Genomic DNA, 22,051 nt, shown 5'->3' on the forward strand with positions numbered 1-22,051 from the left:
GAACCTAACAAGATACTGTGGTCACCAACTATATTCTATCAATCGCTACAGTTGAAGTCTTTAAAACTTCTAATCAATTGTTAAAGCCCATTGATTAGTGGCTGTTGTTCCTTCATTGGTTATCTTTTGTTTGTTTCATCCACTGTCTGCATTACAATCACACTAAGCTTGAACTAAGTCAAACTGTTGAGTTTTTATTAGTATGCAAAATCCTTCATACCCAAGTACTGAACTGGGCTAATCGAGAAAGAGGTCTGAATTGCCTACCCAATTGTGTGAATATGATAAGCCCAGCATGAAGGTCCAGTTCCAGCTCATATTCGTCCAGGCCAGATCCATGCCCAGCCAATTCAGGGCCTAAACACCTCACACCCAACTCAGTTTAGAAAACCTCCTATCAGGTACACGTATGCTAGAGAGCCACATCATCCAGGCACAGTTCATGCCTTAACCGAAGCAAACAATGAGCATGACCCTATTTGATGTATTGAGAGGCTATAAGTAGCAGGATCGAGATCTGGATAACAGAAAAGAAAACAGAGATTTCTTCCTCTCTCTCTCTCTCTATCTATCTATCTATCTCTGTGTGTGTGTGCATGTGATTTTCAATTTCAGGAGGCTTGGGCCTCCCTCAAAGTAGCTCCAATTTGTATGTTGTTATCAGTTTTTGAGTTCGAGCCTCATCAGAATAGTATGTATTTGATTGTTGAAGTTGTATTCTCTAACATTTTACTTTACCTAATAGAATCCCAACGGATGGGGAACTTTGTGCCATTATTTTTCCCTTGTTGGTCCAGAAGATTGCATAATTGGATCAGCATTTGACCTAAGAAATGTCCCATCTTTTATTTTTTTTGATCAATAACAGTAAAACTTTATTAATGATGCAAATATTTGTGAAGATTTAGATACAATAGGGGAGGTCAAAAGACTTAACTCCCCCACAACAGAATACAAAGAAAGTCAAAAATTAGCCCAGAATATAGCCTCCTTATTCACCCCCTGCTTGGTCAGCCCATCTGCAAATGAGTTGGCTGACCTCTTCACCCAGCTATAGAGTATCTCAATGTCTCTGCCCAACCAACAGAATTTTTTCTTTTCATCGTTATATCTCCACAAGCCACTGTCCTCTTCCTTCAGCCAGCTAATCACCACCTTTGAGTCACCTTCCAAGACCAAGTGTCTGATATTTAGTTCCCTTGCTCTTTGAATTCCTTCCAGAGCTGCAAGGATCTCAGCCCTGAGAGAGTCTCCTTCCCCAATGGGGCCAGAGAACAAAGCAATAATAACCCCCTCCTCATTCCTGAACACTCCCCCAATCCCAGAAGGTCCTGGATTCCCCAAACTACTGCCATCAAAATTCAGTTTTATACATCCAGAGGGTGGAGGGGGACCATGAGGGACTAGGAGACCTCTTACACAGCAGAAGTAGCTATCTCTTTCCAATTTCTTAATAAGTCAGCCACAGGAAAGTATGAAAACTGCTCTGATTTGATCTAATAGGTTTTCCAGGGATCTGTCCATGTCTGAGAAGATTCGTAAATTTCTTTCTTCCCAAAGGGACCAACATACAGCTGCCCTAATGCTCCTCCACATAATCTTCCCTCTCTTCTTAGGCTAACTGAAAAACATAGGAGAGAACAGCCTCTGGACATTCTCAGGAGGATTCCAAGAACACCCAAAGAGGGAAAGAGCTCACTCCCAAACAGTTTTAGCAACCTTACAAGAAACCATAAGGTGGTAACCAGTTTCCCCATCAGCTTTACAAAGAGTACACCAATTAGGAAGTAAGCAAGAATTGGGTCTCTTTTTTTGAAGTAAATCAAATGTGTCAAATCTTTCCAGGAAAATTTCCCAACAAAAACTACCAACCCGAGGAATGGGCTTGCTCCAAATCTCTTTAACCGGAAAGGACACCCCTAATGTAACAGGAGGCTGAGTTAGAGTTTCAAGAAACGAAGCACAAGAGAAAGTACCTGAGGTGGAAGGAGTCCAGAATCTAGTATCCTCCTTATTAGGATCCAGAAAGACATTCTCAATGATGGATAACAAAGATAAGATGCTTGTCCAAGTCTGTATCCCTAATTGCCCTTCTCAGGCCTAGGTTCCAACCAAAACCAGAGGTGGAATCTGAAGGACCTAAGAAAGAAGAAATAGGTTCATTTTTCAAGTCTGACAAAGCATACAAGGAGGGGAACTGGTCCTTCAGAGGTGAATCCCCTACCCAAGTCTGTTCCCAAAATTTTATTCGATTACCAAAGCTAAGACCATACCTGACCCAAGGGGAGAAAGATGGAAGCAAAGCATGAATGGATTTCCAAGGAGAAGTAGTTGTAGCCCTTGTAGCGATTCCCAAATCCCAACCGTTGTCTTCCGGCCCATGTATGCTAGCCACAATCTTAGCCCACAACTTATCTTTTTCCATTGTAAATCTCCACAACCATTTCCCCAGCAAGGCCATATTCCTTTTCTTAATGTTATCCCAAGGCCTCCTAGCTTTTTACCTCTAGTTACCACCTCCCAACTCACCCTAGGTCTTTCTTTTCCTCTCCAGGATCCCAAAGAAAGTTTGTCATTAATTTTTCCAAAAGATTGGAAACCTTAGTGGGGATCTTAAACACTGACAGAAAGTAGACCGGAAGGTTAGCTAGGGTAGATCTAATCAAGGTGACTCTCCCCCCCAAGGAGAGAGTTTTTCTTCTAGGATGCAAGCCTCTTCTCAAATCTCTCCACTACCAGGTTCTAGAAGCTTTCGTTATTAGGATTATCTCCTAGGGGGAGGTCCAAGTACTTCAAAGGCCAATCCGACATTGCACACCCTAGTACACCTGCATATTCACTTAATTCCCTCTCCTCCATATTCACTCCCACTACACAACTCTTATCAAAGTTCGCCTTAAGGTTAGACATCTGCTCAAAAAGTTGAATTACCAATTTCAAATTCCGGATCCAATCTATGCCCCCACCTTCACAGAACAGGATTGTGTCATCTGCAAATTGCAGATGTGTCAATGGAACCTCCTCCCTTCCTACACGCCAACCTTTATTAAATTCCTCGAGTCAGCCCTATAATTTCCCAAGTACATCAGCAATTAGGGTGAACAGGAAAGGGGAGAGTGGGTCTCCTTGTCTTATACCTCTCAAGGCAAGAAAGAAGTCAACCACAACTCCATTCACCAAGATAGAATAGTGACAAGTCCTAACACAACCCCATATCCATTTACATCACTTGTCTCAAAACCAAAACCTCTCAACACCTCCAATAAGAAAGACCAATCAACTAAATCATAAGCCTTCTCCAGATCCAATTTGTAGACCACTCCCTTCTTCTAAGATTTCCTAAATCTCTCCACGCTCTCATTAGCAATGAAGATTTTATCTGTGATCTGTCTTCCCTCCACGAAAGCACCCTGCTTGGGTGCAATAATGAGGGGAAGGATCTTCTTTATCCTGAGAGACAAGACTTTTGCAATTATTTTATATAAGTTGTTCACCAAACTGATAGGTCTAAAATCCCTTGGTTGTGAAGCATTTTTCTTCTTTGGGGCTAAGGCAATGAAAGTTGAGTTCAACCCCGGATTAATTATTCCCCTTCTGTGAAACTCATCAAAGACTGACCCAAGATCCTTCTCCACAAACAACCAACAATCCTAATAAAAAGCCATTGTGAAACCATCTAGGCCCGGAGCTTTTGTCCTATCCATTGAGAATACAACCTCCTTTATCTCCTCTAGATCAAAGCTCTTTTCTAACCACTCTATGTTCTCTGCACTCAAAGTTGGCCATTCCAAACCCTCCAACCACACCTTATGTAAGTTCTTCTAAAAGTGGATTTAAAATGATTTACAAAGGCCTCAGCAATTTCTACCGGGTGGGATAAGACCGGTCCTTCTACTTCCAATTTTGATATGAAATTCTTTTTCTCCTACCATTTGCCACTGAAAGGAAGAATCTAGTGTTTCTATATCCCTCCTTTAGCAACTTACACCTGGACTTTTGCCTCCAACTTATTTCCTCTTTAACAAGAATATCCTCCATCTTCCTCCTCAACTTCTTGTCTTCCTCTCCAAAGGATCCCCTTTCTTCCTTCATATCCAATTCCTCAATCTGCTTTAGCAATACTTGTTTTCTTTCCTCTTTTCTTCCGAACTCCAACTTATTCCACTCCTTTATTTGTGATTTTAGGAATTGAAGTTTTTTGTGGAATTTCATTCCCTCCCAGTCTACTACCGGATTAAACTGCTCCCACCACTCTCTGATTTTCTCAATGAACCCCGGATGGGTCAACCACATATTCTCAAACCTGAATGGGGTAGGTCCATCACCTCTCCGTTCCTCCTTGCATATCGCTATAGGCCAATGATCTGAAGTAAGCCTTAGGAGTGCTCTAGATGTTAAACCAATCTATTGAGAACAAAAATCTATCCAACTTAGAGCATATTGGCCTTGATTCAAGGTTGGACCATGTAAAGTTATTATTTAGGAGTGGAAGTTCTTTCAACTCCAAAGTATCCACGAATTAGTTGAATTTCCTCATACTTGTTGTCACTCTCTGTCTAGGGTTGTTGGTTTCCTCTGTGAACTACACTACATTAAAGTCCCTTCCCACACACCATGGTCCTTCCCAGAGGCCCCTAATATCACTCAATTCTTCCCATAATTTCTTCCTCTACCTATAGTCATTGGGGCCATACACATTTGTTAGTACCCATTCAAACCCATCTTCCACCTGTCTGAACTTCAGAGAAACAGAATGATCACCTATTAGTTCCTCGACTCCTATTAGTACCCCTTCCTTCCACAAAGTTATAACCCCACTTGAGGATCCCCATGAAGGAGCAGCCGCTCACTTTATCCCCCTAGAACTCCACACACTTCTTGCCCATCTGCAATCGAATTCCATTCTTTTGGATTCCTGAATTAATACCACATCCGGGTTAAACTTCTTAATCACCTCTTTAATTGTTGCTCTCTTCCTGGCACTACCCAGCCCCCTCACATTCCAACTTAGGATTCTCATTTTAATTTTGAAGAGCAGCCCTAACCCCTCCAACTTCTATTTCAACCCTTTCCTTCTATCCCCTCTCACCTCAAACTTCTTGTCCCTCTCAATATCTCTTCTTAATCTCTCAACTTCACTCAACTTGGTTGGGACCAACTTGGTCTTAAAACAAACTTCTTGACCCACCTAGTGGTAGATTTTAACATCCATTTACCCACTCATCACAACATGTGCAGCATAGACTAGAACAAAGACTAGGGGTGCAAGTTGGGCGGGTTGGGTCCAGATTTGACCTCAACCCAGGCCCAACCCTAAGAATTGGACCAAGGTTTGACAGTTCAGGCCCAACCCTAAGGATTGGACCATGGTCAAAACTGGACCAAACCTGAGGTGAAGCCCAAACTTTCAAACCTGGGCCCAAGTGCCCAACCTGCACAAAAATTTGATGCAATTGGGTTGGGCTCAGGCCAGGGTTGGGTTGAGATTGGTCAATCAGCCCACACTAATTGATATATGTATGCATGCAATGCATGCATGCATATACGTTTGATTTACCCAAACAAACATGTACGTATGCATGTATGCATGCAAATATTCACCTATATATGCATATATGCACGAACATAATCGAGCCGGACTTGGGTTGGGATAAGGTCGGGCCAGATTCAGGCTACCTAGGGGTTAGGCCTGAGCCCAGCCTGAAAAATATAAAAACCCAAACTTTTGGGCCCATGCAAACTTAACAACCAAAAATCCAAGCCCAACCCATGTAAAATTGTGGGCTGGGTCAATCAGGGCTCAGGTTGCACCCACCCAAGTTGCACCCTTAACAAAAATGTCTAAAATTAATGCAAAAATGCCATTTAAACAATAGGAAAGAAGTTATTCAATATACCTGCACTGCACAGCCCTTACGCCTTGCAACATGATCCATCCTTTTTGTGTCCTTGAACCAATCAACTGCAACAAGTTCCATCAGATACTTCCCTGCAGGAATCTGCAAATGCATATTGAAAAAAGGGAAGCCAACCCAAGCTTGACAGTCATAAAATAAGGAATAGAACTCAGATGCACAAATGCAAGTGTAACAAAGAAAGCATAAGGATAACCTTTGTTTTGTTGAAACAAAATGTCTTGCTGCGGACACTAAAAAGGTTGGCACCAGGTATTTTCCAACAATCACGACTACCATCACGGTCATCCCGTCGTAGATTAGCAGAAAATAAGGACAAATCAATTTGCTCTGCTGGTTCTTCATCTGTGATTTCAATGTTTCAAAGAAATATCACACTAGAAGTTCAATATAATTGATCATTTGAAAGGTGAAGCATCAAATTACAAATGAAAATAGGATGAACCCGATGTATCATCACCAACCTATCCGTTTAACTTCACTCACTTGCCCATGTGATTCAACCTGAAAAGTGTGAACAAATTCATATTTAGACAGAAAACACCAGAGTTTCTGAGAGCATAGGCACAATACAAACCTCTTGTTCCCCAGCTATTTGATATTCTTCATCTTCATCCGAGTCTTCATCCATCATCACAGAGTTCCTGCTAGCAGCATTAATATGATCCAATGATGGGACAGGTGGAACAGAAGACACCTGGCTTTTCTGAACCTTCTTTGAGGAAACAGAATCTGAGGTCATATTTACCATGACCGGGATCCTCGGAATTGGATGTCTTTCATCTGTTTGAGCAAACCATTCACGTAGCCCTGCCATGGTGGAAGCACCAGTACAGGTATACCAGAAAATATCAACAAAAAGATATATTTAACATCACTTAAAAGAAAAAAAAAAAGAAGAAGTTACAAATAGCTTGGAGGTAAAATAAATGGAATCAACTTTTCAACATAAATGTTAGTTTAATCAGCACAAGAAAGTTATGAAGAAAAGAGTATAATAAGAGATTTTCTTCTTTTTGTTTCTACAACTACTCTCTTTTACATAAAATAGAATAGAGGCTCCACCCCTTGTTCTTTTCTCTTTTTGTTACCCTATCTTGAAGTTTTATTAGTACAAAATTAAAGCATTTTTTAGTTGCTAATTTGACATGAATTTTTATATTCAATATTTATTATACAATAGTGTTATTTTTGAAAATATTGAAATTAATAGATTTAAAAAACTATTATCTTTTAGATATAATCATTTTCAAAGTTTTAAGATTAGAAGAGAGAGTTGCTATTTTTCAATTTCTATGCATGCTAATTGGTATATAAAACTAAGGAACTAACCTACTAACCTAGAAAACTATTATCTTTTAGATATGATCATTTTCAAAGTATTAAGATTAGAAGAGAGAGTTGCTATTTTTCAATTTCTATGCATGCTAAATGGTATATAAAACTAAGGAACTAACCTACTAACCTAGTTGACTCGGTTAGTAGGTGCTCCACTATCACCTAGAATTGCCCGTGTGCCTTACGAACTATGCCAGAACTAGAGCATATGCTTTAAATTAGAAAAGCTCCTAATATTTTTTGTTACTCTTGTATTTACCACTAGCAACCATACTAACCATACTTCAGATACCACTGATAACCATAGTTGTTAAGGTAAATGGGAAAATTCTAGGTTTACTGCCACATTCTGCAATGGCCAACCACTCTTGACAGAAACAGAATTTGATTTTAACAAGAAATAGGAGAGAAAGAAACACTAGAAGTCTAGAAGAAATGAAAATTTTATTTTTGTTCAATTTAACAAGCAAAACTTTTAATTCTATTTAAATCTGAAACATTGGTGGTCCCACATGACCTTGTTTTATGAAATTTGCATATATATATTAAGAACATTTTATAAAATAAATAATCGGTGGATCCCACACAACTATAAAATTTGATTAATGCAGTCCACCTCAACCTGTACAATGAATAGCCGTTAATAGTGATTGGTTTGGTAGCAGGTAAGTTCAATATGGACACCCTTGTGTTCAAGGTCTATCTTCCACAGCATGACATCATTTGAAGTGGATGGCAAACTTTATCTTTCTGTTTTGTCATGGAGGAGAATACAAACAGTATTTTTTTGTAGGTAAAGATAAAATTTTATTAAAATAAAAGAGTACATAGAAAGGTGATAACTGATAAGCAATTACCCGAGAGAGAACAAAGCCCTATTAAACTCAGTCCCATTGCACCACTACCATCAACCCTAGAAAACCCTTACATCAGGACCCCAAAATTGACAAATCCATAATGAAGATATTGAGTTGGAACGTTAGGGGTCTAGGAGGGAAATTGAAGAGACGCCTTGTCAAGGAAACCCTTCAAAGGGAAAATCCTGATACTTTGATCCTACAGGAATCAAAAAAAGAAACTATGGATAGAAAATTAATCAAAGCCATTTGGGGTATCCGAGGGAGGAACTGGATAGCTCTTCCAGCTATAGGAGCGGCAGAGGGATTATTGTCATTTGGAAAGAAGAAGTTGTGTCCAGTCTAGAGGTAGATAAAAGAAACTTCTCCGTCTCAGTTCTCTTCACCAATGTCACAGATGGATTCAACTGGATCTTGACAGGTGTTTACGGTCCAAACTCTCTACATTAATTCAAAGATTTTCCTTGGTGCATTAAGGGTGAATTTAATGTCACAAGATTCTGTAATGAGAACTCAAACTGTAGGAGGATAACCAGAAGCATGAAGGATTTCTCTGCTTTTGTCACAAGGCATAACCTTAGGGACCTCCCCCTCAATAATGGTTCCTTTACTTGGTCAAATATGCGAGAACATGTGATTAGCAGCAGACTTGACGGATTTCTTATGACTACATACTGGGAAGAACATTATCCTAATCTCCTGCAGTTAATAAGTTCCAGGTGTATTTCTGATCACTAGCCAGTGATTCTCCAAAATGAAGTGATGAGAAAAGTAAAGGCTCCTTTCAAACTAGAGAAAATCTTAACCACTCACAGGGAGTTTCAACAAAAGGTGGCCGTCTGGTGGGAGGACTACAGAGTGGTTGGTTAGGCAGGATTCCAATTCCTCCAAAAGCGGAAATATCTAAAGAGCAAGCTAAAAAATTGGGGTAAAGAGGAATTTAAACTTTTCACAGAGGAAAAGAACAAGGTGATCCAGGAGTTAGATGACTGACCAAAAGGAGCAGTGTTGTAGTTTGGATGGAGAAGGCAGAGAAAGAAAGGAAGATCTAAAAAGAAAAGTGGGAACAGTTCGTCAGGAGGGAAGAAATCTACTGGAGTCAGCAATCTAGGGTGATTTGGTTGAAAGAAGAAAATGACAACTCTAAATTTTTCCATAGCTACGCTTCAAGGAGGAAATTTTTCATCTCAAAATTGAGAGTGGGGCAATCAGACATGGATGATCCAAATGAAATATCTGATGTTATAGTGAATTACTTCAAGGACTTGTACATGAAGGATGATCTCAGCAAATTGGCACACTGTGATGACCCTAAGTTGACAGAGAAAAGAAATATCGGTTGGGGAGACTCTTTGATGAGGAAGAAGTGAAGCAAGCTGTATTCAGCCGAGATGGTGATAAAGCCCCTGAGCCAGATGCTTCCCCATCTTTTTCTATCAGACTTGCTGGAATACAATCAAATCTGACATATTACAGATTTTCTCAGATTTCCACCAATCAGCAATTGTGAACAAAGGCAATAACTCCACCTTTATCACCCTAGCAACAAGGCTGAAGGAGGTAAAAGGAAGCTAATTTCAAACAATCAATATGCATTCGTGAAAGGGAGACAGATTATAGACAGCGTCCTTGTGGCCAATGAATGTGTTGAAGACTGAAGACAAAGAGGAAAATCTGGACTAGTGATAAAACTGGACTTGGAGAAGGCATTTGATAAAGTGGACTTGAGAGGCTCTGGCAACAAGTGGGTCAGATAGATAAGGGCAGTATCAGTTCTGCCTGGTTTTTGGTTCTGCTAAATGGAGAACCAGGTGGTTATTTCAGTGCTTCCAGGGGCTTAAGGCAAGGCTGTCCTCTCTCCCCTCTACTCTTCACTTTGGTAGTTGACATCTTCAGCCACCTAATTGAGAAGGCGAGAGCTTTAAGCTTGCTAAAAAGCCTCAAAGTAGGAAGGGAAGGGGTTCAAGTCTCTCACCTAATGCATGCAGATGACATAATTTTATTTTTGGAAGCTGACTGGGATAACATCTCCAACCTTAAGCAGATCTTAAGATGTTTTGACACTTCATCAAGAGCAGCATTGTGGGAATAAATGTGGATGAGCTCCTTCTAGACGGGTACAAGGATTTATTGGCTTGTAAAGTGAAAAGACTTCCCAACTGCTCTCTCCGACGACCCTCAAGAGAGGCAGTTGCAGGTTCAAACCCACGCTCAGTCAATGTTTCCCCCTTCGTCACTGCTTTCTAACCTACCAACATACTTCCTCTCGGTCTTCCAAGTCCCTTGTAAAATAAAAAAAACAAGTTAGAAAAATTTCAGCGGGATTTCTTATGGGACAGAGGTGGTGACAAGAGGAGCCAAAGCTACTTAGTTTGTTGGAAGCAGGTCACTAGAACAAAGAAGGCCAGTGGATTAGGGATATGCCACATCAAGGAAAGGAACACTGCCTTCCTTGGGAAATGGTTGTGGAGATACCCCCTTGAGCCTGAAGCCACTTGGATTGCAATTGTTAACAGCAAGTATGGGAGGGATGCCAATGGCTGGGACAACAAGGTCCACTTGACTCAGGTAAAGGCAACCACTCATTGGAAAGGTATCTCTTCCACCAGTTTTGAACTGACCTTTGGTGGGGGGAAAACACACTTACACTCTCTTTCCCCAGAATCCTTAACCTCTCCCAATCCCAAGAAGCCACTGTTTCCACTTGTCTCAGCTCCTCCCCTTCGGGCACTAATTGGAATTTAAACCTTAGAAGGTCCCTGAGAGAGGTAGAACTTGCAGAAATAACAAACCTTATAAACACTCTAAGAGAGGCCTATATCTCCCCCACTACTCCTGACCTTCAGATTTGGAAACCTAACCCAAATGGCATGTTCACTACTAACTTCTTTTTCAAGGCTCTAGTTTTGGATGGTCAGGACACCACCTTCCCAGTCAAGAAAGTTTGGTCTTCTCATATACCTCTGGAGTCTCCTTTTTCGTTTGGGAGGCCTGCTTAAAGAAACTAAACACCTGTGATGTGTTGCAGAAGCAGCTTAGAGACAGATGCATCTCTCCCTACATTTTCCCTCTCTGCCTCAACAATGGTGAGACAGTGGAGCACCTATTCCTGCATTATTCATTAACAAGGAAGATCTGGTGTTTCTTCCTCAACTTAGTGGGGGTACAACTGGGTCTTTCCTGAACAAATTCTGGATCTACTGCAACAGTGGCATAGCAAAGGACTAGGAAGCAGGGGTAAGATTTATTGGATCATGGTGGTTCATGCAGTAGTGTGGGGTGTTTGGGAAGAAAGGAACTTCAGAACCTTTGAAAACAAAGCCAGGAATTCTGAAGACCTGATCTCTCACCTTACTTTCTTATGCAACCTTTGGGCTACTACTAGTGATGAATTCAATGGTATTTCCTTAAATGACCTCCAGAGAAATTTAGCAGAAGTTCTTTACACCTCTCCTGGGTGCACTTTTACTCAAACTTTCTGCTCCAGTAAGGAGAATCTGATAACTCTAAGCTTTGATGGAAGTGCCCAAGGATCTACTGGCCAAGCAGGAATTGGAGGTGTAATCTGTGGGGCAGGGGGGAACATCCTTTGGGCTTTCAGTGGGTTGATTGGGAGAGCTGATGCTACTAAGGCAGAAATCTCAGTGGCTCTCACAGGTCTCCACTTTACCAAAATGTTAGGCCTCTCAACCCTCTCCATTGAAGATGACTCTGCAAATACGATAAACTGACTAAAACAGAAGAGTGGAGGTCCTTGGAGACTCGCCCACCTGCCGGCTGAAGCTAGAGATACTTTGGTCTCTATGAATGTCAAGCTAGTCCGGGAACTTAACACTGTAGCTGACAGCTTAAGCCAAATCAGGAGCCCATAGAGTATCTTTGTTTTCTGATACTTCTTTGCCTCTGTAGTTATGTTCCTGCCCTCTAAGGCTCTTGTACACTGTTAACTTTTCTCAGTTAACTTTTAATAAAACTTAGTTAACCTTTCCCAAAAAATAAAAAAATAAAAAAAATAAAACAAAACAAAAAAATGTTACCAAAGTGACTTGAGAAAAGTAAAGCAATGATGCATAGTTTTCAAGGCACCAAGGTGAGGGTAGGCGACATGGGGGCGCCTAGTCGCCTAGCCACCTAGGCGATGAATTTTTTTTTAAGTAAAAACATGTATCCTAGGGTAGTTCCCTAGGTTCCATAATCATATTTCCTTAATAAATATCTATAATTTTCATAAGAAAAGTATAAACTTCATGTTAAAGTATAGAAGATCAACATATTCCAACATATTCATAAGAAGAAAAAGAAGAAAGAAAAGAAAATTCGAAAAACATAGGGGCTGAACCCCTATTTCTGTTATAGGAAAAGAAAAGGTGGAAGAATAAGAAGAAGAACAAATCGGTATATAAAAACACAGAATTAGTAAAGAAAAAGAAGAAAATGTGTTGATTGGACAACATTTTATTCTTTCTTACTTATTGGTTCAGGTTTTGAAGTCTTTGAGGGTTCAATACAGCATTTAGCAATGTTTGTGTTGATTAAACCCTAACAAATAAGAAAATAACAAAAAGAAATTAGTATATAAACACACAAAATGAATATTTTAGTTTAAAAATGTCTATTTTATAATTATAACCTCAAAAAATTAAGAATATAAAAGTTTGTTATAACACGCTATAGAAAACTGCTTGGTGATTAGGTGAGGAAAGACTCCAAGGGCACCTTGTCGCCTAGGTGTCGCCTTGACAACTATGCAATGATGACTCTCCCCCTGTTTAAAATCACTCACCTTAGTACAAAATTGGTTGGAACATAGTCTAGTGCTTGGGAGTAAGTTTCAGAGGCACTATCCTAGATTTCCTTGGCACTTTTAAACCATAAATAATTTCTATTGAAATGTGGTTGCATGGAACTTATCAAACATAACACTATCATGAGTTTCTCTTGCTACCACCAAGCATGCTTTAATTTTTTTGAGTTAGGTTCCTTATCTAATCCGATAATAAACCCAACTTACCATGTCCCCAATATCCATGCAAAGATATTGTATCCATTCCAGAAAATCATTTTCATTTGACCTTATAATGATTATTTGGGTATTCAAACTCTCCCCAACACAACTCTTGAGTCAAGACAAACCCAAAATCCATATTTTGCTTGGAATCACCAATAGAAAGCTTCATTGCACCAGAAAAAAAAAACAAAATAATGGATTTACCACTAACAAACAACAAGTAGCAAAGGAGATTTTGATAATAGACAAACAACAGAGTGACCTAGAGACGCTTGAACCAAAATACAGAGAGATAGGCACTTGTTCGGTTGTTCCCTCCTTCAAAGAAATAGATGCTGCTAATCAATTTCCAAAATTTACAAGAAACTAAAATAATACTTCAGTGTCAAGTAGAATGAACATAGACCGCAACCACCAGAAAATTTTAGTCTCATATTTTTTTCTGATTTTCGGGAGGAATTCTCTAGGGTTCCTTCCAAGGCTCAGAAAATCTGTACAAAGAAACCAACAAATTAAGAAGCAATAGCCAGACCTGTGAACATTTTTCAATGCCAGACCTGTGAACATTCAAGATATCTTTGCTTCACAATTCAACAACCCAATCACCACCAGTGAATTTCCATCTTCATCTTTAATATATATGAAGTTATCTATTTGCCACATCTAATCCAGTTTGTGGCTTGTATACAGAAGTTCAAATATTTAGAACCACATTTAGACATTCAGATCATGACCTTTTTTTATATGTAGAAATAAATTTTATTAACCAGTCAAAATAGGCATTACAAGCATCACTTAGATAGGCACAAGATGCTACATCTCCCAACATTACCAAAGGTTCCCAATTATAATTGAGCCCAATACAACTGATTTCTACTCACCCCTTGTTTGGCTAGAGTAAACCAGGGCTTTATTCTTAAATTGTGCATTCCAACATCATTTTGGTTATTAAGCTTTAGTATATCCAATGTTATTTGAGACAAAACTTAGACATGTTCCAATTTTTTGTCAATACATATTAAGGATCAAAGAGGGTACACAAGTATGTAAACAAAGAACATAAAAGTCTTAAAGAATAATAAAGACCAAATAGAGAGAATGGAATACGAGCATATAAAACAAGGGTAATAGCCCCAACCACATCTAAATGTCCCAAGAAATCACCCTACCTCCACCAACACAAAAGTCATGGCTCTTCTCACAGGTACAACGATTGCATTGAGTCTACATAATCTTTGCAATTGCATTAAAGGTATTTGTAAATTTCACCGGAAGGAGTTGGATCATGGAGACTTGCCTTGCCCACTTTCTTGGTGAGGGCATTTGTCTAGTTTATGTCCAAATTTCTTGGACTCCTAGAGCATCAAGCTCAGTTGCAAAATGGCTTAGCTAGATCAGGTGTGTGAGGGGTAGTGTTGTTTGGTTTACGGTTATAGATATATGCCTCTAGTTTTTATCATTACACCTGTGTTTTAATTGGCTAGTTTTTCTCATTACTACCAACATACATACCAGCTTGCCTTAAGAAAAATATTAATGTGAAAGTTATAACAGAGCATAATGATTACATAAAGAAGATAGAACATTTTACCAAAGATATTAATACATGTCTGTATGCATATCTCCACTGACTCTCCAAACAGAAAAGAACAAATTAAATGTATGAAATGTAAGAACATACCAGCTACACTATTCAGCATCTGTAGTAGACAATGCTGCTGAAAAGATGGAAAATAACCTACTCCCCACCCTTTCAGATCAATTTGCATAAGGTGCTGCACCTTTGTTCGAGGTCTCCCATTTCGAGATTTTAGAGGGGAAATAGTAAATCCTCCACCTGCAAGCACAAAAAGGAGAATGTATTTGCTTGAAATAACTAAATATAGGGATCAATCATAGCTTTAGAGCTAAATGAGCCTTGGAGCCAACTCAACTCCAAAGCATACCGAATCAAGTATGATTTTTAAAATACCACTATTCAATTCTTAGGGTAATGAATCCTGAGCTAAATGAGAAAGGAAATAAAAACTATACTCTCAACATGGGCCCGGACAAATCCTGGCTGTGGACCACAGTTCTCATGTTCCCGTGAACGAAATAGAACAACTGCACAATAACAAGAAAAAATCATGGAGAGTTCAAAAGTTAAACAGAAAAAGGAAAGTAACAACTAAAGCTGATATAGAAAAATATGCACCATAACTTCCATCATCATTACGGCGCCAATACCGCACATAGCAAAGGTCACGAGGCCAGACAAACCTGCACAAGCAAATTCCGGTGGAATAGTAATATATTATTTATAATTGCTAAGAATAGAGCTAAGCAACTATTCTCAATAGTTGGATAAATAATCGGACTAGGAGAGAATATTACATGGGAAACCAGTCCAGCTGTAGTCTGTGATAAAGTACCGCTGTGTGTCCATCTACCTCCTCAACTAAGCTACCATACTGGAAACTACAATCCCACCTACAAGACGCAAGAAAAGAGATATTTGCTACCATGATAGCATAGTGCAAGCATTTTTATTCAATTTTCCTTTTTCAATTCAACAATAAAAATGAGCATCCCTCATTTTTATTTTTACTCCATTCTCTCAATTGGTGGTGAACTGTTTGAAAACATCAATTGGTAATTATGCTGAATTTGAAAAATGCTCCTTAGCAATCCAGAGATTTCCATGCATTTCAAGGTCTTAGTTTAGAAATAACCATGCAATTCCGATGACATAAAAAACAGCAAATGCAACACTAAAAGGCTGAAACAATAGTGTTTTTCATAAATTTCGAGGCCTAAGGATACCTAGTGGCTCAAAATAACCATATCATGGTGGGTGGGGATTCCAGTAACGTGATTGTGTTGGAATGTGATTTCTATGTGCTCATTTAAAGCTAATTCTTTGTATATGTATACTTGTCTTATAAATAAAAAACTTCGTTTTCCCTTTACAAGGCATTTAACACACAGTTATACTCACAGTTAACTGAAGGTCCTCAGGCAACACTATATGACAATAGATAATTAAGTGTTCAGTGTAACTCATCACAAGAGATTCAACGACCCAGTTCCTTATAGAGTTGAAACATCCCAACTGAATATAAGTCTAAGTGACTCACATAGTCAATACATGCATAGCTTCCATTGAATGGGGTGCTGATATCTTAGCAACTTGAACGAAACTCTAGACCTGTATGTGGGTGTGTACAGCATACACACCATGCCATTGGGCTTGTTTGTAATTCTAGTAAGTCTTACTAATCCTGACTGATGATAATAATGAATGGTTGAAGATTCCAATTTGATATTTGAAGGCCAATAGATAAAATACCTCTTTGCTAAACCTCAATGAAAAGAGTTAGTAACCCTAGTAGGATCTCACACCACAGTTGGGATAAGGCTTGGATGATGATGAACGCTGATAGGATCACACACCCTCCAATATACCAATATCAACATGAAACAATAATGTACTCTTATTCATTTACAATAAATGTATCTGTACATCAATCTGATTGGAGCTAAAGGCATACACTATCTAACATCTACCATCCCATTAGCTGATCCTCCCCCATTCAACCCTCAAGTTCATACTTCTCGTGAGCCATTTATACTTTTTTTATCCCATCTCTAAAGCACCAAATTATGAATTCTAGTTCCTTCAACTACCCCACCACCAGTTTTGAATCCCCTTCAATCACCACATTTAGCATGTTCAACTCAATTGCAATTTTAACTCCTTGTAGTAAAGCAAGTAATTTAGCTCTAGTCGAGTCAACCATTCCAACTGGGCCTGAGAACAAAGCAACGGCATGTCCTTCTATGTTACTCAAACTCCTCCAATTCCAAAGGGGCCCAAGTTACCTTGACTGCTTCCATCAAAGTGTAGCTTTACAAATCCTTCCAGAGGAGGTTGCCAAACCATTTGCAATTTTTCCTTCTTAGAGGATCCCATTTGAGAACATTATGGACCTCCCAATAAACATCATTATTCAAGAAAACCACGGCTTGAAATTTCAATATCTATGGATGTCTCATTGTGCAAAAATGGGAGATTTTGAAGAATATTTTGCCAATTTTGTTGGGGTATTCCAAAAATATAAAGAAATTAGGGGAAATTACTAAAAACATGGAATTTGCTATTGAAGCTTCATGGATTGTCAGAAGTACAATTACAAACTTAAGACTCAGAAAACCATAGTAAACAACTATACATGTCAAACAAGAGAATATCAAGAGACTCAAATAGGTATCTCTTCCAGTCTCCCATCTAGTCTGGCCATCTTCTCTTTTTAAAATATGGTATTCACTTTCTATTTTGGTTCATCTTTTTCATTACTATGTTTGTATTAGATTACAATCATCTTTTCTAGTTTCTTGTCTTTTTTGTTTTCTTTTTGAATTAAAGTGACTTTTTTTATCAATATTTGAATAAAGTGACTTAGTAAATAAATCACATTTAAACTAATAAGTCAATCTTCTTCTTTTAGGGGAAAAAAAAGATCTCCAAAATTTTTTACTATTTTAATCAAATATAAGAATTGGTGATATTCTAAAATTTTGGATCTTAAACTTTCAATTCATAAACGAAATTCAAAATATCACTCATATCACCCCTGGATCAATAGGGAGATTTCAGATTGATTTTGTAAAATTTAGTTGATACTCCAAACCATGAGCACAACCGCCAACCTGCTGCTAACTGCATCCTCTTGTTCCACTCTCCTAAAAGTATCTTCAATAAATACATCGCCCCCTAGAAAGAAGAGACCAATTAGAATTAAACTGCTTGCTTTTCTATTTTTGTTTGCAGCCCCTTTGTAATTATTTTTACCCTTACCAATATATTTCACTGATAAAGATCCAGTAAATAAATAAATACAATCAAATAAAGGAAAAAGGGTAATTTCAACTATCTAATCATTATTTGACACTTATTGTGTATCCGTTGATGCATGGTAATTATTTACAAGCTAGAGCTTTTACTCCACCATTCCTGAGCTTCAAATTTCTAAGAAAGAACTCCCTTTTAATGGAAATTCATTTGGACCTACTTTAAGTTTTAAAATCATCTTAGACCATAAGCAGCATTCAAATATACTATATATACCATAGAAATTTCTACATACACAAACACCATTGACAAAGGAAAGCTGCATAAGCTATAGGAGAAGGTTTGGTGTACCACAAGAGAGAACTAGAAAATAGAAATTGATAATAGTCAATGACTAGAAAGGAGGACTATTCAGTAATGAATGTGTACCACGAGAATGAGCTTCACAAAAAAACTGAATGAATATATTCAAGCTTAGAAAATACTCACTCAAAACGTGTCAGGTCCATGCTCATTACAAGCTCAAATATTTCTTCACATGTAGCATCTACCACCCCTACAGCCTTCATCGCTCTACTGCAGCTCCTTGGCTGCATGTGACACACTATTCATGACAAGCATGACTTGAAAATCAACAGAAATTAATATATAGCAAAAGCACAATATACACATAAGAATAAATATGCACCATACAAGGTAATCAACTTCAAGCAACTCCTCAAAAATGCGGAGTCCTGCATATTTCCCCCAAAAACATTCATTAATGACTCACAACTAAAATATTTTCATAGACAAGATTTAAATATCCTGCACCACAGTTACTAGTAGATCATCATAACTTAACATGGAGGATTAGCAATAAAGAAAACTCTGAAATGAACATTAGCATACCATTCTGACACTGAACAAGACGCCAATGCTTTGTGGAGAAAACCTGATTACTGGCATTTTGATTTGACAATTCTGAATCAAACTCTCTAGTCCAATCAAGCACTGAATCAGGAGGACCTGCTAGTTGAACAGAAAATGTTCTGGTTCAAATGTCACCAAAAAAAGTTCATTTCTATGGAACCTTGTGCGTTTAGATAAATCTTAAATTACCATTCCCTATAGTTGTTCTCCGCAATAAAGTACGATTATTCTCCTCTTCATCCTCCTGAGCACTACCCCTAAGAAAATGTTCAAAGAATTGAAATTTCAAATCTAAGCATAACATAAACAAAATGATCATAAAGAAATCGTTGTTCCCGAGAAAAGAAAATACCAAAGGATGTTAAAGTTTTTTTTTTTTTGATAACATGAAGGATGTTAAAATTAACAAGGATTTTGTTTCTTTCTTTTTTCTTTTAATTCACTACTTATAACATTTTGAGTCATGATTGAATGCATGTCATTAAAGAAAAGCATGAAACTGCAATTATATCATGAATTCATATGTGGACAAAGCTACAAGACAATAATTAGCATTCATGACTAACATTTCAATGAGCCAGAATACTCTTTCTTATCAATAGCATAGCTAGAGCACCCACCAACAGGATGACAAACAAAGAAGGGATAAAGTAAAATAAACCAAAAACAATGTGGAATTGATGGAAAGCAAAATGCAGGGTTATACCATATCATATGCCAAATAACAAAGCCATATGTCAAGCCAACTCCATTGTTCTGTTCATATGAATGGAGAAAACTACTGAGATCTATTTTTACCCTCAAAAATCAAAATTGATTAGCTTAGCATCGAACTCTCGAGAACCACAAGGAAAAGAAAATTAAGGTGATAATAATTCTGGAAGGTTTCCAAGTAAAGTCTCTGAGGGAAGACAATTGAAGATAAATTTTGGTCTAGGAATCTCATTTGGGATTCAGGTATCCCAACCGCATCATAAAGCTGCTCGGTATAGAAAATTAGAAAGATGTTAACAAGAGCTATGTATCATTCATTCAAGGTATTAGTAGACGATCAAGATTACAATCAGCCTTGAACCCTAATAGATTTCAGATTAGGAAAAGTAGAAGAAAAGGAAGAGAAAGGAAGAAAAGAGAGGAGAAGAACTGGAGAAGCAAAGGTTGAAAGAAGGGACAGATTCAGAATGATCTGCCGCCGCCACTCTCTTAGTATTTATAGGTTATGTTCAGTACATAGGGAAAAGGAGAGATCTGCCCTTAGTACTTACATGACAAATAAAGGAAATAAATAACTGAAATAACAAACTGACCACCAGCTGACACTACCATGACTGAAACAAATAATTACACATACTGTCCTACGAACACAGTGGGGACCATAGCTGTGGGGCTCACATCAGTGTTCTCTACACTCCCCCTCAAGTTGGGAATAGATATTTATCATTCCCAACTTGGTTAGTGTTTTGGAATGGTAGAATACTGATGTATTTCATTCTATTGCCAATCGGCATATTTATACAGTAAGCTGCTGCAATAAATAGAAAGAAAAAAAAAATAGAAAGTAGAAAAATAGAAAGAAAAGAAAATAGAAAGTACAAGAATAGAAAGAAAGAAATAGAAAGAAAAACTTTCTAAATCAATCCTTCCACAATCCTAGGAATATATACAATTCTATTTTTACACAACTACCAAATATAGATCTGCACTAGTAACCCCACGTTTTCCAACACTCCCCCTCAAGCTGGTGAATAGAGATCCTCCATTCCCAGCTTGGCTATAATTCTTCGAAAGTCTGTACTATTGAGCCCTTTAGTAAGTACGTCGGCCAGTTGTCCTTTTGTAGACACAAGGAGTGCAAATCAACTTGCTGTCCAGTTTCTCTTTTATATAGTGTCGGTCAATTTTGATGTGCTTCGTCCTGTCATGTTGAATAGGATTGTGAGCGATATTGATGGCTGACTTGTTATCACAATATAGTTTCATAGGCTCTGTTAAAATAATTTAGTTGCTGATGTTAGGGCCTGTTTGGCTAATTAAAGTGTTTTTTATTTCGTTTTTTCTTTCTGTTATGTTTGTTATTGTACTCAGGGGCACAAGGGTCTTTTTCCTTGTTATTTCTGCCGCCCTATATAAATTAAAATAAAGGCTGGCACCGCCAGCACTATTACATTGCAAAACCCTTCTTTCTTCCCTCCTCTCTTCTCTTCTCTTCTCCTCTTCTCTTCCCTTTTCTTCCTCTTAATCCTGGCCGGCCATACAGTCAAGATGGTATCAGAGCGACAATACTGATTAAAAGAGAGCAGATCAAACAACCTTACTGAGAGAACAGATCGAACAGACTAGCATAACCTGGGCGGAACAGAAATCTGATTCGGGACTGAAAAAACAGCTACAACTGGTACAGTTCTCCCGGTTTTTCTCTTCTTTACCCTCCTTGGTCATGTGCCGAGTGAAAACCCTATGAGTCTAGGCGGCTGAATGCTGTTGAATCTGTGTACCCCCTGTTTTTTTGGATCGTGTGATCTTGTTCATGTGTTAAGACAACTGTAGGTCGAAGATGACCTGTCTTCTCAATGGTTTGATTTGACTATGAGTAAGAAGGATCTCTCCTGCTGATTAGTGGCTGTTAGACATTCTGGAATTCTGGTAGATTGGGACTGTTAAAACTATGCAGGTCTAAAATCTGCCGAATATTACCTCTGTTTTGTCCGGAATTTGGTACTGTTTGTGCTCAACCTGCTTGTTAAACCCAAGTGTGTGGGTGTGAACTGAGTGGAGCATTATTTTGTGAAGTAAGGAGGGGTCCTAAGTCCGGTGTTTGGGACTGATTTACTGTCTGACCATGTCGACTGAGAATTCCGCTACTTCAAAGATTACAGGGAGCCACAATGGAGTGAGTGGGGGAATGGATATGAGCTTTCCCATGGCTGTTATTCCCTTTGATGGTCTGAATTACCTTGAGTGGTCTAGGGGCATAAAACTCTACATCACTGCTAGGGGGAAAATAGGATACATCAATGGGAGAGTGAAGGAGCCGAAGTATGGAAGTGCTGAGCATGATAGGTGGAACCAAGAGAACAGTATGGTGATGTCTTGGCTCTTGGTTTCAATGCTGCCACAACTAAGGAAGACTTTTATGTGGGCTGAAACTGCTTGTGAGATATGGGAACAAGTGAAGTCCACCTATTCA

At 38.5% G+C, this 22,051-nt stretch overlaps 1 protein-coding gene across 4 annotated transcripts in view; it reads right to left on the minus strand.

Moving 5' to 3' along the window:
• The window catches only part of LOC148867253 (protein ENHANCED DISEASE RESISTANCE 2-like), a 70,377-nt gene that overhangs the window by 7,935 nt on the left and 40,391 nt on the right, over positions 1-22,051 (minus strand). For 2 of the 4 annotated variants that reach the window (XM_088978916.1, XM_088978915.1), the window contains exons 7-18: positions 19,054-19,121; positions 18,844-18,960; positions 18,646-18,686; positions 18,442-18,542; positions 15,495-15,590; positions 15,316-15,380; positions 15,153-15,224; positions 14,800-14,955; positions 6,493-6,725; positions 6,380-6,419; positions 6,112-6,260; positions 5,898-5,999 (exon numbers count right to left, since the gene is read on the minus strand). In XM_088978916.1, the coding sequence (XP_088835042.1) occupies positions 5,898-5,999; positions 6,112-6,260; positions 6,380-6,419; positions 6,493-6,725; positions 14,800-14,955; positions 15,153-15,224; positions 15,316-15,380; positions 15,495-15,590; positions 18,442-18,542; positions 18,646-18,686; positions 18,844-18,960; positions 19,054-19,121 (1,240 nt within the window). Of the gene's footprint in view, positions 1-5,897; positions 6,000-6,111; positions 6,261-6,379; positions 6,420-6,492; positions 6,726-14,799; positions 14,956-15,152; positions 15,225-15,315; positions 15,381-15,494; positions 15,591-18,441; positions 18,543-18,645; positions 18,687-18,843; positions 18,964-19,053; positions 19,122-22,051 lie in introns of all 4 variants that reach the window. The other 2 variants (XM_088978913.1, XM_088978912.1) reach the window with 1 other exon arrangement.

Source organism: Nelumbo lutea, chromosome 3 (assembly GCF_056320005.1).
Source record: "Nelumbo lutea isolate HS-2025 chromosome 3, American lotus-T2T, whole genome shotgun sequence".
In the NCBI taxonomy this organism is placed as follows: domain Eukaryota; kingdom Viridiplantae; phylum Streptophyta; class Magnoliopsida; order Proteales; family Nelumbonaceae; genus Nelumbo; species Nelumbo lutea.